General features: G+C 49.6%; 2 protein-coding genes across 3 annotated transcripts in view; one reads left to right on the top strand and one right to left on the bottom strand.

Annotated features, from left to right (window-relative positions):
- The window catches only part of Nol9 (nucleolar protein 9), a 20,412-nt gene extending 12,795 nt beyond the window's left edge, over positions 1–7,617 (bottom strand). For both annotated transcript variants that reach the window (XM_076861386.2, XM_076861387.2), the window contains exons 1-6: positions 7,231–7,617; positions 6,409–6,628; positions 5,983–6,110; positions 3,784–3,919; positions 3,572–3,668; positions 2,803–2,900 (exon numbers count right to left, since the gene is read on the bottom strand). In XM_076861386.2, coding sequence (XP_076717501.1) covers positions 2,803–2,900; positions 3,572–3,668; positions 3,784–3,919; positions 5,983–6,110; positions 6,409–6,628; positions 7,231–7,617 — 1,066 coding nt within the window. The remainder of the gene's footprint in view (positions 1–2,802; positions 2,901–3,571; positions 3,669–3,783; positions 3,920–5,982; positions 6,111–6,408; positions 6,629–7,230) is intronic.
- Tas1r1 (taste 1 receptor member 1) lies at positions 7,616–16,932 on the top strand. The gene is made up of 7 exons (XM_076862670.1): positions 7,616–7,784; positions 8,881–9,043; positions 11,094–11,400; positions 13,259–14,020; positions 14,380–14,592; positions 14,909–15,029; positions 16,001–16,932. The coding sequence occupies exons 1-7, from the start codon at positions 7,616–7,618 to the stop codon at positions 16,930–16,932; spliced, it is 2,667 nt and encodes an 888-aa protein (XP_076718785.1).

Below are 16,932 nucleotides of genomic sequence, written 5' to 3'. Positions count from 1 at the left end.
ACACAATATCTTAAATATTTTATTTGTTTACTTGTTTGTTTGTTTGTTTTTACGTGGTGCTGAAAAACTAACCCGGTGGTGCTGGAGAACGAACCCAGTGCCTCACAGATGTGAGGCAACTGCTCTACCACTGAGCTGTAACCCCAGCCCCTCACAAATTAATTTCTAACAGACTTTTCCCCAGAAATGAAAAAGCTGATCTTCAAATTCATTTGGAATTACAAGGTGCCTCCAAAGGCCAAAACAATCTTAAAAAGAATAAAGCTGGGGGTTGGGGTTGTGGCTTTGTGGTGGAATGCTTGCCTAGCATGAACGAGGTGCTGGGTTTGATCCTCAGCACCACATAAAAATAAATAAATAAAATAAAGGTATGGTGTCTATCTATAACTAAAAAAAAATATTAAAAAAAAAAAAAAAAAAGAATAAAGTTGACTCATACTTCTTGTCTACACAGCTCTGGGAGTCCTAGCTCTGATCATCAGGCACCCAGCAGGAAAGGAGGAAGTGAGGCTGTCTCTACTTACAGCTGACTAGCTGACTTGACCTTATACACAGCCGTGATCTTACATGTAGAAAACCCACAAGATTCCACCAAAAAGCACCATCAGAAAATAAATCAAATAATGTTGTGGGACACAGGATCAATATTAAAAAAAAAAAAAAAAAATCAATAGCATTTCTATGTGTTAATAAAAAACCATGTAGGGTCTGGGGATGAAGCTCAGTGGCAGATGGCTTGCTCTTGCTTTGCAGATATAGGCCCTGGGTTAGATCCTGACACCAGAAAGGAAATTTTCTTAAATGAATAAAGGACCTGACCCAACTTCAAAACTAGCACTTGAAATAAGAACAGACATACAGACCAACAGAATAGAACTTATAAGCCTGAAATATATAGTCAGATGATCTTAGAGACTGTTCAGTGGGGGAAATCTATAGACATACAAGAAACAACCCACCTGGACCTGTTCCTTATACTATGCAAATACAAATTCTAAGCATAATAAAGATTTTAGACTTGAGAGTCAGAATGAAAACATTCTTAGAAAACAAAAGCTTCATGACACTAGATTTGGCAACTTCTAAATGCCATAGAAATAAAGAACTCAATTAAAAAAATGCAATATTCAGCTGCCTGTAATATTCAGGGGCACAGGAGAATCATGAGTTCGGAGCCAGCTTCAGCAACTCAGCAAGGCCCTGAAGAACTCAGTGAGACCGTCTCCAAATAAATAAAATACAAAAAAGGACTGGGGATATGGTTAAGTGGTTATAAGTGCCCCTGGGTTCAAGCACTGGTTAAAAAAAAAAAAAAAAAAAAAAAAAAAAAAGCCATATTCAAGGACTTCAATAGACATGTACTCAAAGATATACAAATGGTCAGGAACAGTGGCACAAACCTCTCATCCCAGTAACTCTGGAGGCTGAGGCAACAGGAATGCAAGCTCGAGGAGAGCCTCAGCAACTTAGTGAGGCTCTGTTTCAAAATAAAAAGGGCGGAGGCCAGGTGCAGTGGCGCTTACTTGTAACCCCAGTGGCTTGGGAGGCTGAGGCAGGAGGATCATAAGTTCAAAGCCAGTATTAACAATCCCTCAGCACCTCAGTGAAACCCTGCCTCTATTTCTAAAAAAAAAAATATATATATATATATATATATATATATATATATTTTAAGGGGCTGGGGTTATGGCTCAGTGGTAGAGCCATAGTCCAGGTAAGGCACTGGGTTTGATCCTCAGCACCACATAAAAATAAAGGCATTGTGTCCATCTACAACTTAAAAAATATACTTTTTTAAAGCGGGGGGGGGGGGGGGGGGCGACTGAAGATGTGGCTCGGTGCTAAAGTGCCTCTAGGTTCAATCCCTGGTACTCCACCTCCCCCAAAATGATACGCAATTGGCTAATAAACACAAGGTTAAATATAAAGTCACAAAAAAGTGAAAGCAGAGCCTTGAACAGGAACCAGTGCCTCATGTTCCTAATGGCACTCTCCACAACAGCCAAAGCATGGAAACAACCCAAGTGTCCACCAATGGCTGCATGGAAAAACAAGTAGAAAAACACGTGGAATGGAGTAATATTCAGTTGTAAAAAAGGAATTGAATTTTGATACACACTCCAACATGGAAGGACCCTGCAAACACAATGCTGAGCAAAACGAGCCAGATGACAGCAGGACAGGCACTGCATGGCTCCACTCATACAGGGTCTGCAACAGGAGAATTCATAGACAGGAAGTAGAGGGAACCTATCAGAAACTAGGGGACAAGGGAGGAGGGGATTTCTGTTCAATGAGTATAGCATTTCACACTGAAATAATTAAAAAGTTTGATACACAGAGTTGAGGGTCACAAAACATTGTATATGGACTTTATGCCCCTGAATTATACATACAAATGGTTAAAATGATGAACACATTTGTATATTTTATTAAAATAAAGCAACAAGGAATTCCATACTGGATTCTGAACCAGGTAACTGGTGAATTCTGACTGAAACCTGCACTGCACCACTGTGCATTTCTTGGTTTGGAGAGTTATAGAAGGTCCCATAAAACATTAATATCAGGACAGATGTCCTTTTAATTTTACACAAAGCAAAATAAGGAGCAATTCCACTTCCCAAATAGAAACACTCCCTAGTGGGTGTGTGCAGGCTGGAGGTGTGGCTATGCAGAGACCTGGATTTGGTGGAGTGCGTTCACTTTCTCTAGTCTATGCTGTAAGACTGAGTTTTGGGCAGGTATCATTATTTTTGAATTTTATGAAACCAAGACAATGAAGAATTACATAATACATACCCAGAACTGGTTCCGTAATATTAAGCAAAGAGATGCAACCTGGAGGAGTGAATTCGGTCTGGCCCAGGTCACATTCCAGATAGTCAAGGCAGGAAATACTGAAAATATTTAAAAAGGAAAAGAAAGAAAATCTCAACTAGTTTTACTCTGTAGAAAGGAGAAATCAGATAGTCACAGTTCCACATGACACAGTTGTAATGCACGCCATGCAGCAATTTCAGGCAGAATGCTCCAAGAGACAACCACCAAGCGCAGGCCTGCCGACAGTGACCTTGCACGGCAGACATGCAACTTGGCCTCTTCACGATTCCATCTTCAAAACTACTCATCCCCACTCTGACTCTGCACCTCAGCTCCACAAACATCCAGAGACCAAGTGTCCGCCCTCACCAGTCACCCACAGGCCCTAGGGCAGTCCGAGCCCAGCCTGCAGCCTCAAGGTCACTGCATTCCCAGTGCATCACTGTCAGCAAGCAGCTCTGCACAGCCTTGTACAAATCTCCATAGAGAAGGCAGGACGAGGTTCCGACATACTGTTCCAATCAAAAATCCTGCCTAGGGCTGGGGATGTGGCTCAAGCAGTAGCGTGCTTGCCTGGCATGTGTGCGGCACTGGGTTCGATCCTCAGCACCACATACAAATAAAATAAAGATGTTGTGTCCGCCAAAAACTAAACAATAAATATTAAAAAAAAATTCTCTCTTAAAAAAAAAAAAAAAATCCTGCTTAAACTCTTAGCAATGCGCCAAGAGAATAAAGGCACTCTTACCTATTTAACAACTGGTTAATCAGGTATCTATTAAATGTTGACTTTCCAACGTCCTGGGCACCACAGACCAGAACAATAGGGCAGCCATCTGCTTCTTCTGGAGGTGAAACACACAGGGCTAGAATTAGTCGTCTTCTTCAGTCCTTTAATCACAAGCAGGAGTCCTCTGAAGCTTCAGTGGACAACGCCCAAATTTACCAAAACATACTCACCAGAAGAAACGCTGACCAACTCCTCCAGGGCTGACAGGGCACTCACACTTAAATTAAGTGATTTTTTCTTTTTCTCTTTTCTGATGCCAACAGACTTCAAGGCAAAATATTCAGCATTAATCTGGAAAGTTGAAATCTGAAATATAACAATTTAAACTTTAAGAAACAGTGAAAACTACGTACATTTTTCATCATTTCTAAATTTAGAAACCCTAACACAGTTGTAAAATATGAAAGGTAAGTTTGGTCCCTCCCTTTCTCTCACCACCCCAAATCCAACCCACCGGCAAGCCCATCAACCCCTCCTGAAGCCGTCCATGGTTGGCACCATGGCCCCACAGCACATGCTAACTCCAGAACTGCCAGGATCTCTGCAGAAGGCTCCTTAGAAAACCAAAAAAGGACTGGAAACCTAAAAATGATCATCATAGGAAAAATTCAACACAGGCCCACAGCTGTGAAACACGCTGGTGATAATATCAGTGGATGGGGAGGCTGAGGCAGGAGGACCATGAGTTCAAAGCCAGGCTCAGCAATTTAGCAAGGCCCTATCTCTACATAAAATATAAAAAGGGCTGGATGTATGCTCAGTGGTTATATACCCCTGGGTTCAACCTGGGCATGGGAGAAATAAAAAAGAGCATAAGAAACAAAACAACAGTGGACGTTAAGTCCTAGGTGGGGAACTGTAAATAAGTGAAAAACCAATGCCTAATCCTAGTTATTCGGAACAGTCACTCCCCAGTGGCAGAGGCTTGAACACACGTCTTCCTGAGGCTCCACCAAGCTGCTGGATCCTACAGTGGATTAAAGCTCAATCATGAAAGGCCGCACTGCCCACTCCATGTAAACCTCCCACACCCTGTCTGCTCCCCACCCAGTGACTACCCTCGCCCATGTCCACTGTGGGAGAAGACATTTGTCAGTGGCCTTCTGACTGCCCCTGGCCCTTCCTGGACACCTATTCCAAATGGACCATTCCTCCTCAGGGCAAGAGCCTGATAGCCAGACCCTCCCAGTGGGGTGGGGGGAGCTGATAGTTCTGGCTACTCTCTTACCCTCCCCATCATCCCCACCTGCTGTGCAAGCATGGAGTTTTAAATTTTCATCTTTTTTGTGGTATTGGTGATTGAATCCAAGAGTCCTCTAACTCTGAGATTCATCTTTACCCCTTTTCTTAATTAAATGAGATCAGGCCTTGCTAAATTGATCAAGATGGCCTTGAACTAGTGACTCTCTTGCCTCAGCAACCCTAATTTAAATTCCATCTCACCAAGAACAAAACTTTCCTGATCATACTTACCCTGCTTCACTCTCTCCCTTTTCTTTATAGTAAAGACCTTTGAATCCCCTCTGCTGTCCAGTCCTAAATTTACAGTCCAACCTCTTCCCTCAATTCCAGCTCACATACTCCACTGCCCAGTTGGCATTTCCAGTTAGACACCTCACAGATGTCTCCAACCAGCATGCCCTGGCTGGTCACCACAGTGCCTGCCTCAGTCAAAAGCAACTCTACATATCCAGATGCTGAGGCTAACAAGCCGGGTTCTACTCCATGATTCTTTTCTGTTTTGTTTTCAGTGCCAGGGATCAAACTCAGGCTCTCACGCATATCAAGGACATGCTTGACCAATGAGGTACACTCCAGCCTCTGTGATTCTTCCTTACAACTCACATCCAGTCTGTCCACTAATCCTATGGGCTCTGATGTAGTTCAGTGGTAGATCATATGCCTAGCACATGAGAGGATTTGGGTTCAACTCCAGTACAGCAAAAAAAGGAAAAAAAAAAAAAAATCACAAATTAAACTCACTTCTGGCTCATGGGAGACATTTATAGTAATGGAACTTAACTTCAGAAGATTAATAACACAGCCAACAAAAATTTAGAGATGAGAAGGAGAGATGGGTGTGTAAATGATTTAAGTCATTCTTGCATTGTTTAGAGAAAGTAACCACTAACCAACTATAACTTGAAATGATGGCCTCTGCTGGATGATGAAACTGAGGAAGGGAGGAGAGACATTTCTCATGATAACCCTTTCTATACCGACAACTTTCTAACTATTGGTACACATGACATTCTGTAGGATCTACCACACTAACAGGATAGATCTTCCAAGAGAGCATCCTCCATAGTCATTTGATATGACAACTTCGGTGCAAATAATTAACAAAACTCTGGATGAATTGGTTATACCTCTTGCGTGAAAATGTAAGATAAACCTGGATAGCTGGTTAGGAAGTTTACAGTGGAGTTTTTCACACGTTCTAGCATCACAATGGAACACAAAGGAGAAAAATTCTTCATTGCCCAACATCTGTCCTCTGTAAAGAGAAAAGCAAACCACTGTAGAAATAGCAATTCATCTAAATTCTCTGCTCATAAGGCAGCATCTCTTCAAACTGTAAACTTTTGAGAGTTGGAATTTTGGCTTCAGGCCTTGGCAATTATAATCATTTGAAAAAATCGTGAAAAATAACAAAGTTAACTCTTCTAACTCCTAGGACCCTTGGGAGGGATTAAAAAAAGTATTTAGCACAATATGGACACCACGGTAAGCAGTAAAAATCGTTAACTTTATGTTAGTAGACCCTCAGTAAATTACCCAGTTCTTTTCATTACCCAAGTTAAGATGAGATCTGAGCAAAATCCGGGCTTCCTTTCTCATCTCCTTCTCTCTCTTCTCAGACATGGAGTAATGAACTGCATTAATGGTCAGGTACGCATGGGTATAGGTAGAGAAGATATCTTGGGCAGGCTGGCCTTGGCTGATGAGGAAACCAAACACCTCCACCTGGCCATAGAGGCAAGTCAAACGGCAGATCCCGCTAAAAGTAAAAGTCTAATGGGGAAAGGAAAACACGCGGAAATGATTACAGACCCTGTTACTAAGGACAGAGAAATTCTAAAATCTTAACTTGCCATTTACATATCAAAAGGCGGCTGATGTTTTACACAACAGAACACACAGTACAAGGTGCCCCCACATGCCTTATTATTATTACTATTATTTGCAGTTGTAGATGGACAGAATGCCTGCATCTCCTTGCTTTGGTGGGATGCTGCGCCCCAGCCCCCGGTCTTAACCTCAGGTCACGCTCCCCGGCGGCTCCAGAGAAAGCCTGGGAATTCCACAACGCGAAGCAGAGGGCCCGCGCGGCGCTCAGCCTTCCACCCGCTCCAGGCACCCATGCACCCTCCTCACCCGGCCACCGCCTGCCAAGCCTTTCTCGTTCCCGCCGGTGCCGGGTCTGAGTGGACCGGCAGCTCCGCCCGCTCTCCTGCCCGATACCGGGAGGTCACCTGCTCCTCGGTGCGGAAGCACGTGCAGCAGAGGACGGTGACCGCTCAGAAGCGGGTGGGAGCGCCAAACGCGATCGAGCACGACCCACCGGCATCCGCGGGCGCCCGGCCGCAGGGCCACCGGAGGGAGGCGCCACCCACCTGCTCCGCGGGCAGCAGCATCAACGCGCGGTCCGGGCCCAGCTGCCGCACGGACCAGGAGGGGAGGTTCTGGGGGCCTTGCGTGGAGGCAGCCGGTTCCGGCTCGGGGCCGGGCTCGGGCTCGGGGTCCGCGGGCTCGGGGTCCGCGGCCTTGGGCCTCCGCGGCGCCGCCGCGCGCGAGCACTGGCCGGAGTCCTCGCGCCAGTCCGCGCCCGCGGCGTGGGCCTGCAGCAGGCGTCGTCGCAGGCGCCGCCGGCCGCTCCAGCGCAGAGTCCAGAGCCGGCGGCGGGGCCGGCGGCTGAGGATGAGCTGGGGCCGGGCCTTGCGGACCCGCAGCCACGTAGAGCGGCTGGAGCCGCGCCGCAAATGCAGCACGGAGTCAGCCATGCCGTCCGTTCTGTGCCCGCCGCGCGGGAATCTCGCGAGATCCCGTCGCTCCCTCCGCCGCTCTAGGGGCGGCCTGCTGGAGCGGCCTCGGGGGTGGCCGGCGCCCTCTGCCGACGACCTCCGGAAGAACATGAGGTGCCCCAAGGCCTCCGCAGAGGCTATTGCTGGCCTGGGGGCCTCTGTGGTCCCACAATGGGCCCCATTTACATTATGCAAAAGTTCAACCCGGGCCGGCTGGAGAGGGAAAGCCAGAAACCACCAGGTCTCCTCCGGAAATCCACCTGGGATTTATTTTTCCTTTAGAAAAAGCTCCAAGATTGGCATTTTAAACAAAGTCAGCCTTTTTGCATACCTTTTGTTTGCATGTATTTGTCTTTGGGCTGAAGGGACCAACCCTGGATAACAAGGCTGAACTATAATGATTCGGTCAGTGTCAGATAATTGGGAACTGAGAATGGGCATGTCAATTCAAAGCCATATCTCAGTTGACTGAGGCACAGGTAAAGGATTCTAAAGCCTGCTCTTGTCAGCTCAGTGGTGCACACCTGTACTTCCAGTTTTTGGCGAGGCTAAGGCAGGAGAATCACTTGAGCCCAGGAGTCACAGTCCAGCCTAGACAACACAGCAAGACCCTGTTTCCAACCAAGCATGGTGGAGTACCCCTGTAATCCTAGGGGCCCCGGAGACTGAGGATCACGAGTTCAAAGCCAGCCTCACCAACTTAGTGAGGCCCTAAGCAACTTAACTATACCTTGTCTCAGAAGAAAAAAAATTAAAGAGCTGGGGATATAGCTCAGTGGTGAAGCGCCCCTGGGTTCAATCCCCAGGACCCCAAAACAAAACAAAAACCCCCAACTCACTGATAGAAGCCCACAGCACTCAGAGAAACTGTGTTCCATCTTCCCTGGTGCTCCAAATGCTAGTGCTCCCTTTCAGAGCCAGGTGAAGTCACAGGCACCAGAGCAAGGACAAAACCCACATCGTCCAGAGGAGGGGTCACTGGGTGCTGCCTGGTTTGCATCCATGCCCTGGTCCTGCCCAGTTCCTGAGTGGGACCACAGGCCCGGAAAACCAAAAGAAGCACCCTAGCTTCTACAACTGGACTCCAGTCCCACCCCTTTCAGGAGCCTCAACTTGTGAAGTGCCTGCCTGGGCAACTGCCCTCTCTTCTATTTAAGGCAGGCTTTGTCAGATGCTGCTGCTTGCCATGCTGGGCACAGGGGCACCTGGCCAGTATGTCACCATGGGTGGCTCACCTGGCAGGCTTGCAACTCTCCATCGCCTGCTGCTGGGCTTTCAGCTGCCACAAGACGTGGTTCTCCCCTGACTTCAGCCTCCCAGGGGATTTCCTCCTTGCAGGCCTATTCCCTCTCCATACTGACTGTCTGCAGGTGAGACGCAGACCCCAGGTGACCCTGTGTGACAGGTAAGTGAGAGACCAGCAGAGCTGTCACTTAGTGTGACCTGTGGCTGCAGGGCCCTTCTACTGGCCTCTGGGCTGCTCCTTGAGCTCCCACCCCCAGGCCCTCCCTCCACAGTTGCCACCTCCAAATGCTTCTGCCAGCTTCCATTTTGTGATGGATTCCTTTGTCCTTGCTGTTAGAGTGAGTCCATTCAAGCTTCCTGACTTTTCTCCCAGAGGGAGAAAGGACTGAGGCAGATGCCCCGCACAGGAGTCTCCCTGGGACTGGCCATCCAGGTAGAGAATGCTTACTACTTCTCTCTGAAAGAAGACAGCTGCTTGTGAGCTGTCATAGGAGGCTGGGGAATGCCTTTGGTCTCCTTGGGGGGCTTGCACTTGAAACACTCCTGACTGCTGACCCAGGATGCAGGTTCTGAAATGTGGACCAGGTCAGAACCTGCAGGCAGGAGCTAAGAAAAGAAGCCCAGGCTGGGAGAGAGGCTGGGGGAGGACCCCAGGAAACTGGCTTCAGGTAATTGAAGGAGTTTGGGTGCAGGAAACAGTGGGCCTGCTCTGAGGAACTTGGAGTAGAAGGGATGCGAAAGATGGGGGAACCTTCTAGGAGGTCAGGATGCTGGAGAGCACAACAGGCTACCATGCCCTTCAATCAGGGACCAACCACATCCTCAGCTTGTCCCTGTTGTGACAGCAGTTCCCAGAGTAGGGGCACAGAGGCTCACAGGCCCTCAGCAGTTTCCTAAGGTCCCAGTGAGAAGCACTAGTTAACTAGTTAACCAGGTGAAGCGGGTGTACTGGTTATTTATATATATATATATATGCATGTGTGTGTGTGTGTGTGTGTGTGTATTTGTAGATGGACACAGTACCTTTATTCTGTTTATTTTTATGTGGTGCTGAGGATTGAACCCAGTGCCTCACATGTACAAAGCAAGCGCTCCACCACTGAGCCACAACCACAGCCCCTGTGGTGGTTATTTTTACATGTCCGTTTGTCCAGCCCTGCTGCTCAATGTCAGCCTGGGGTATGAGTTGTCTGATGTGTGCTCGGAGTCAGCTAACTTTTATGCCACATTGAACCTGTACTAGTTCAGGTGTTGCTGTGAGTATTTTTTGGATGTGATTAACTTTTAAATCAACAGACTGAGTACAGCTAGGAATGGTGTACTCAGTACATGCCTGTAATCCCAGCTACTTGGGAGACTGAGGTAGGGTTGTAAATTCAATTTAGCAAGACCTTATCTCAAAATAAAATTTAAAATAAGGAGAAGAGAGAGATGAAGCTCAGAGGTAGAGCACTTGCCTAGCATGGGCAAGGCCCTGGGTTCCATCCGCACTATGGAAAAGAAAATAAAAAGAGACAGACGACCCTCCAAACCGTAGGTGGACCTCGTTTAATCAGTCGAAGACCTTATGAGACTGAGTCTTGGCTATATCCCCAGCCCTTGGCAAAGAAGGGAATTCTGCCTTTGAACTCAAGATTACATTATCAGCTCTTGCCAGAATATCCAACCTGGTGTCTTACCCTACAAATTTTTGGCTCACCATTCCCCATGATCATGAGAGAAGTTCCTTAAAGTGACCTCTAATACAGCAGGTTGCTCTGCTGCAGGACTCTGGGCCTCTGATGCTCACATGCTTACCCAAGGTGGTGGGGCAGGCCACATTCTGTAAGTTTGGCCCTGCCTCTCCTCAGGCCTGCCAACACATCCTGAACTGTGTGTGCTGCTGGGCCCATGCTGAAGTTATATCAGTACAGGCCTGGGCAGATGACCTCAAAGGTTTTCTTTCTTTCTTTTTGTACTAGAGATTGAACTCAGGGACACTCAACCACTGAGCCACATCCCCAGCCCCTTGTATTTTATTTAGAGGCAGGGTCTCCCTGAGCTGCTTAGTACCTCACTTTTTTGCTGAGGCTGGCTTTGAAATCATGATCCTCCTGCCTCAGCCTCCCGGCTCAGAGTTGTTTTCTACCCCACAAGCCTGGGACGCTAGGAGGCTGGTGGGTCTTAGAGGGACCTTGACCTTCTCAGCTCTCACTCTGCTTTCCCTGCAGGCCTGATAGCTTCAGTGGCCATGGCTACCACCTCTTCCAGGCCATGAGGTTTGGTATTGAGGAGATAAACAACTCCACAGCCCTGCTGCCCAATGTCACCCTGGGGTATGAGCTGTATGATGTGTGCTCCGAGTCAGCCAACTTTTATGCCACATTGAACATGCTCTGCCTGCCGGGGACATACCACATAGAGATCCAAGAAAACCTTTCCCACTACTCCCCCAAGGTGATGGCAGTCATCGGGCCCGACAACACCGACCACGCTGTCACCGCTGCTGCTATGCTGAGTCCCTTCCTGGTGCCCCTGGTAAGCAAGGTCCTCAGTGGTTTGGCAAAATCCAACCTGAGCTAGGACAGTGGGTGGGAGTCGCTGCGCCCTCCAAGGCTAGTCCAGTCCTTGGGGATCTGGGGCTGGTCCCTGTTCTTTAGTCACACTGCAGAGGTCCCCACCTGCCCCAGAGCCCCCTTCCTTCCTCTCCAGGGAATGCTTCCAGATCCCCTGCCTTGGCCCCTCTTGAAACCCGTTCCCCTTGGGAACTGCTGCCATTTTGACTGCTCCCTCTTGGCCACCCCCCACTGCCCTCTCTCCATCCAAAGGCTCCATCTCCTTCAGTGACAGCCGAAAATCTTTCCTTCCTGTGCATGACCTTCACATCCTCCTGGCTCCTGGCCTCTCCTCCTCCTGGCTCAGAGGTGGGGTGCTCCTCCGCTTGTTGGCACCAACTCCTGCTTGGGCCCATCAGTCTCCCACCCTGGGCTGTAGGCATGTGGGGCTCCCTTTGCCCTTCCAGACTCTTCCTGTTCCTTCCCACCAGAACTCAGGCCCGGAGTGCTGCTCACTTGCTCCGCCCTCTCATTTGCTGCTCACTTGCTCCGCCCTCTCATTTGCTGCTCTGCCTGTGGCCCAGAATTCTGCCCCACCACACTTGTTCTTGCCATTAGGGAGGGCACCTGCTAGATTTCCAAAGCCAACCAGCACTTCTCAGTCCCCTGTGTTCTGACTTGTGAGTACCCAAGGCCCACAGACTCTGCCACTTATGCACTGACGGGTTCCATGTGGAATGCACCTCTCTCCTCACAAGAGACTTTTTTTTTTTTTTTTTTTTTTGGTACGAAGGATAGAATCCAGGGGTGCTTAACCACTGAGCCACATCCCCAGCCCTTTTTTTTTTTTTTTAAAGAGAGAGTGGGAGAGAGAGATAGTGAGGGAGGGAGAAAGAGAGAGAGAATTTTTTAATATTTATTTTTTAGTTCTCGGCGGACACAACATCTTTGTATGTGGTGCTGAGGATCGAACCCTGGCCGCACGCATGCCAGACGAGCGCGCTACCGCATGAGCCACATCCCCAGCCCATCCCCAGCCCTTTTTTATATTTTATTTTACTGAGTTGCTAAGTGCCTCACTCAGATGCTAAGCCTGGCTTTGAGCCCCCACTCTGCACCGCCCCAGCCTTCATTCAGACCATGATGACTCCTCACCTGGTCTTGAGGCTTTTCTAACACTTTTCTTACTGGAATTAGATTTGTTTACCTCAAACACTCTCAGGGTCTCCCCATGGCCCAGAGAATGAAGACCAAGGCCTCAGATCAAGAGTGAAGGCCTCTAGCCAGGCGCAGTGTCACATGCCTGTAATCCCAGCAGCTCGGGAGGCTGAGACAGGAGGATTGTGAGTTCAAAGCCAGCCTTAGTAGCGTTGAGGTGCTAAGCAACTCAGTGAGGCCCTGTCTCTAAATAAAATACAAAATAAGGCTGGGGGTGTGGCTCAGTGGTTGAGTGCCCCTAGATTCGATCCCTAATAAAAAATTCAAAAAAAAAAAAAAAAGAGTGAAGGCCTCCAGCCCTGCCTCACTCAGGAAGAGGACCCCTGGCCAGGCGGAAGCCCTTGTTGATGTCCAGCCACACCACACTATTCCCCTCCCTGTAGGCAGGGTTCGTTCCCTGAGCTTGGGATGCAGGGCTCCTCCAACTGGCCCTCCAGGCAGATTCCACTGCTCCCCAGCACCCCACTTCCCAATGGAACCTCCACAGTGGGTTCTCTGACTCATGGGTCAAGCATGGCACTGCTGTTCTCCTTCCTCTTCATGTCCCCACACCCAGCACAGGACTGGCACTAGGGGACCTCAGTTGAGGTCGCCGCTGATCTCACTGAATGGGACCCCTACAGATCAGCTACGAGGCCAGCAGCACGGTGCTCAGCTCAAAGTGGCAGTACCCTTCTTTTCTGCGTACCATCCCCAGTGACAAGTACCAAGTGGAGATTATGGTGCTGCTGCTACAGAAGTTCGGGTGGGTCTGGATCTCTCTGGTTGGCAGCTACGGTGACTACGGGCAGGGGGGAGTACAGGCACTGGAGGACTTGGCCACCAAGCGGGGCATCTGCATTGCCTTCAAAGGCATCATGTCTTCCTCTGCCCAAGAGGGCGACAAGGAGATGTGGAGCATGATGCGCCACCTGGCCCTAGCCAGGACAACCGTGGTGGTTGTTTTCTCCAGCCGGCAGCTAGCCAGGGTGTTCTTCAAGTCCGTGGTGCTGGCCAAACTGACTGGAAAGGTGTGGATCGCCTCAGAAGACTGGGCCATCTCCACACACATCACCAACCTGCCTGGGATCCAGGGCATTGGGACAGTGCTGGGCGTGGCCATACAGCAGAGGCTTATCCCTGGCTTGAAGGAGTTTGAGGAGGCCTATGCCCGTGCTGACAAGGGAGCCCTCAGGTCCTGTTCTAAGGGCTCCTGGTGCAGCACAAATCAGCTCTGCAGAGAGTGCCAAACTTTCACAGAATACACGATGCCCAAGCTTGGGGCCTTCTCCATGAGTTCTGCCTACAACGTGTACCGGGCAGTGTATGCTGCAGCCCATGGCCTCCACCAGCTCCTGGGCTGTGCCTCTGGAACCTGTTCCAAGGGCCAAGTCTACCCCTGGCAGGTAAGAGCCCAGCCCCAGGCCCCTCTGTATCAGGGAGAAGAGCCAATCCTGAGACAAGCAGAGTAGGCACTCTTGGTCACCCCAAAAGACAGTGACTTCAGGGATGGTGTTCCCTTAAAAATCCTCTCCTCTCTGAACCTTGCCTTCTGCAAGGTGCTAAAAAAAAGAAATCTCTGCAAAGGAATCCTTTGCTGGAGGCCTTCTCTGGGAGGGCTGGTGGGAAGGGCTCCGAGGATGGGACCACAGGTGTTCCAGGGGTAGAATCACAGGGTTGGGAGCCCAAGAGACCCCTGGCACTTGCTTCTGGCAGTCTGTGTCTACGTGGTCTGCCGTAGCTTTACAATCTCTGTTTGCTTTAGCTTTTGGAGCAGATCTATAAGGTGAATTTCCTTTTACATGAGGACACTGTGACATTTGATGACAATGGGGATCTTCTCAGCGGCTATAACATCATTGCTTGGGATTGGATTGGGTCCAGATGGACCTTCAGAGTCATTGGCTCCTTCACATGGTCTCCAGTTCTGCTGGACATAAATAAGACCAATATCCAGTGGCACGGAAAGAACAATCAGGTAATGGGGATGTGGTGGCTTACCAGGTAACTGCTTCATGGGGGCCAGGAGCTTAAAAGTGGCACTTACCCAGGGCAGGAAGCGGACCCCAGGTAGCAGACTGCCATCATTCTACCCAGCCCTGCCAGGGATGCTGGCTTCATGTGCTAATAGACAGATGCTCACTGGGATGCCGTAGGTTTACACCACCAGGGGCTCTGCCTGGGAGTGATCTCTGAAGGCACAGACATGGAGATTCTGCCTCTGTCTCATAAGTAAGCTGTCCTTTGACTTGGGCCCCTCCATGTGGCTACAGGACACCTGTGGCTTCTTACAGGTTCCCTCATCTGTGTGTACCAGAGACTGTGTTGAAGGGCACCATCGGGTGGTCATGGGTTTCCACCACTGTTGCTTTGAGTGTGTGCCCTGTGAGGCTGGGACCTTCCTCAACAAGAGTGGTGAGTGAACAAAGTGAGTGGGCCAGTGATCAGCACTCCAAGGGGCTGTCCAGCAGGTAAAGAACCTCTCCCAGGCCCCGTGTGTACACTCAGCCCCAGGACAGTCATGAGCTGCCAGTTAGGTGCAGGTTGACAGACACCTGCCTCCAGATTGAATTCTGATCAAGCAGACAGAAACAACAGAAGGAAATCTGTAGACCACGGTGTGTCCTCTATCAGAGAGCTCATGTCACATCTGCAGAGGCATCTTATCCTGAGTTCAACCTCTTCATTCCACCGGATGTAGCTACTGTTTTCTTTGTACTCTCCCATCCTATTTGTGGGAAGTCCCTTCTGTTGACCATGCTGAACACAGCCAGCTCCTAGACACCTGGTAGAATGTCTGCCATAGGAGAGTGTCCCACCCACTGACACAAAGTGGAGGCCAGAGAGCAACTTATGTAGCTAAAGGCTCAGCCCCAGAGCTGAACACTAGGGGCCACATTCTTCGCTTTTACTTCTCTGTGGTGATGTGGGGATGGGACACTATGCCTTCTGACCCCAGAGAGTCAGAACTCAGAAATCACAGAGCAGAAGCCTAGGAAGTGGATTTGGCTAGTGGAAGTGCTGGAAAGAGATGACCACATCCTTCCTTTGGGGCTGGCTGCTCGTACTGGAGCTCAGCCTCACTGGCATAGGGGCAGAGCCACCACTGTAAGGCCCTCTGGGTTTGCAAACCCCTTTTTGGATCATGAGCCACCCAGAAGTTATCCATGTTTCTCCAGAGTATGTAACTGACACAGAAACTTTGAGGAAACACTTGGCCTCCAGCTGCACTCCAGGCTTTCCTGACACTGCCCCCTTCAATATGCTTTCTGGAGGAAGCTGCTGTGATACAGGTCTCGCAGCATCTGGCGGACCTGCAAGCCTCCTTTCCCCAATCCTACTTTGTTCAACTGCCTCTCAGGAACCACATTTATTTTCCCTTTCAGACCTCTACAGATGCCAGCTTTGTGGGAAAGAAGAGTGGGCACCTGAGGGAAGCCAGACCTGCTTCCCACGCACAGTGGTGGTTTTGACTTGGCAGGAACCCATCTCTTGGGTGCTGCTAGCAGCTAATACATTGCTGCTGCTGCTGCTGGTTGGGACTGCTGGCCTGTTTGCCTGGCACCTAGATACCCCTGTGGTGAGGTCGGCTGGAGGTAGGCTATGCTTCCTCATGCTGGCCTCCCTGGCAGGAGGTAGCTGCAGCGTCTATGGCTTCTTTGGGGAACCCTCGCTGCCCGCGTGCTTGCTGCGCCAGGCACTCTTTTCCCTGGGGTTTGCCATCTTCCTATCCTGCCTGACAGTTCGCTCCTTCCAACTGATCATTATCTTCAAGTTTTCCACCAAGGTGCCCAGGTTCTACCGTGCTTGGGTCCAACGTCATGGTGCTGGCCTGTTTGTGATGATCAGCTCAATGGCCCAGCTGCTCATCTGTCTAATCTGGCTTGTAATGTGGACGCCACTGCCCACAAGGGAATATCAACACTCTCCTCAGCTGGTGGTACTTGAGTGCACAGAGAGCAACTCACTGGGCTTCCTGCTGGCTTTCACCTATAATGGCCTCCTCTCGGTCAGTGCTTTTGCCTGCAGCTATCTGGGCAAGGACTTGCCAGAAAACTACAACGAGGCCAAATGTGTCACCTTCAGCCAACTCCTTAACTTTGTATCCTGGATTACTTTTTTCACCGTGGCCAGCGTCTACCAGGGCAAGTACCTGCTCGTGGTCAATGTGCTGGCCTTTCTGACCTGCCTGAGCAGCGGATTCAGTGGTTACTTCCTCCCCAAGTGCTATGTGATCCTCTTTCGCCCAGACCTCAATAACACAGAGCACTTTCAGGCCTCCATCCAGGATTATACTAGGCGTTGCAGCCCCTCCTGA

The sequence above is a fragment of the Callospermophilus lateralis genome, chromosome 7 (assembly GCF_048772815.1).
Source record: "Callospermophilus lateralis isolate mCalLat2 chromosome 7, mCalLat2.hap1, whole genome shotgun sequence".
Classification (NCBI taxonomy): domain Eukaryota; kingdom Metazoa; phylum Chordata; class Mammalia; order Rodentia; family Sciuridae; genus Callospermophilus; species Callospermophilus lateralis.
The sequence above is the reverse complement of the archived record's forward strand: the minus strand, read 5'-3'. Positions and strand labels throughout refer to the sequence as shown.

Bases quoted from the DNA above. Each gene is read 5' to 3' on its own strand.
- Tas1r1 (XM_076862670.1), top strand. From the start codon at position 7,616: ATGCCGTCCGTTCTGTGCCCGCCGCGCGGGAATCTCGCGAGATCCCGT. The intron at 7,785-8,880 runs GCCTGGGGGCCT...CTCACCTGGCAG, and splicing joins CTCCGCAGAGGCTATTGCTG to GCTTGCAACTCTCCATCGCC. The intron at 9,044-11,093 runs GTAAGTGAGAGA...CTTTCCCTGCAG, and splicing joins CAGGTGACCCTGTGTGACAG to GCCTGATAGCTTCAGTGGCC.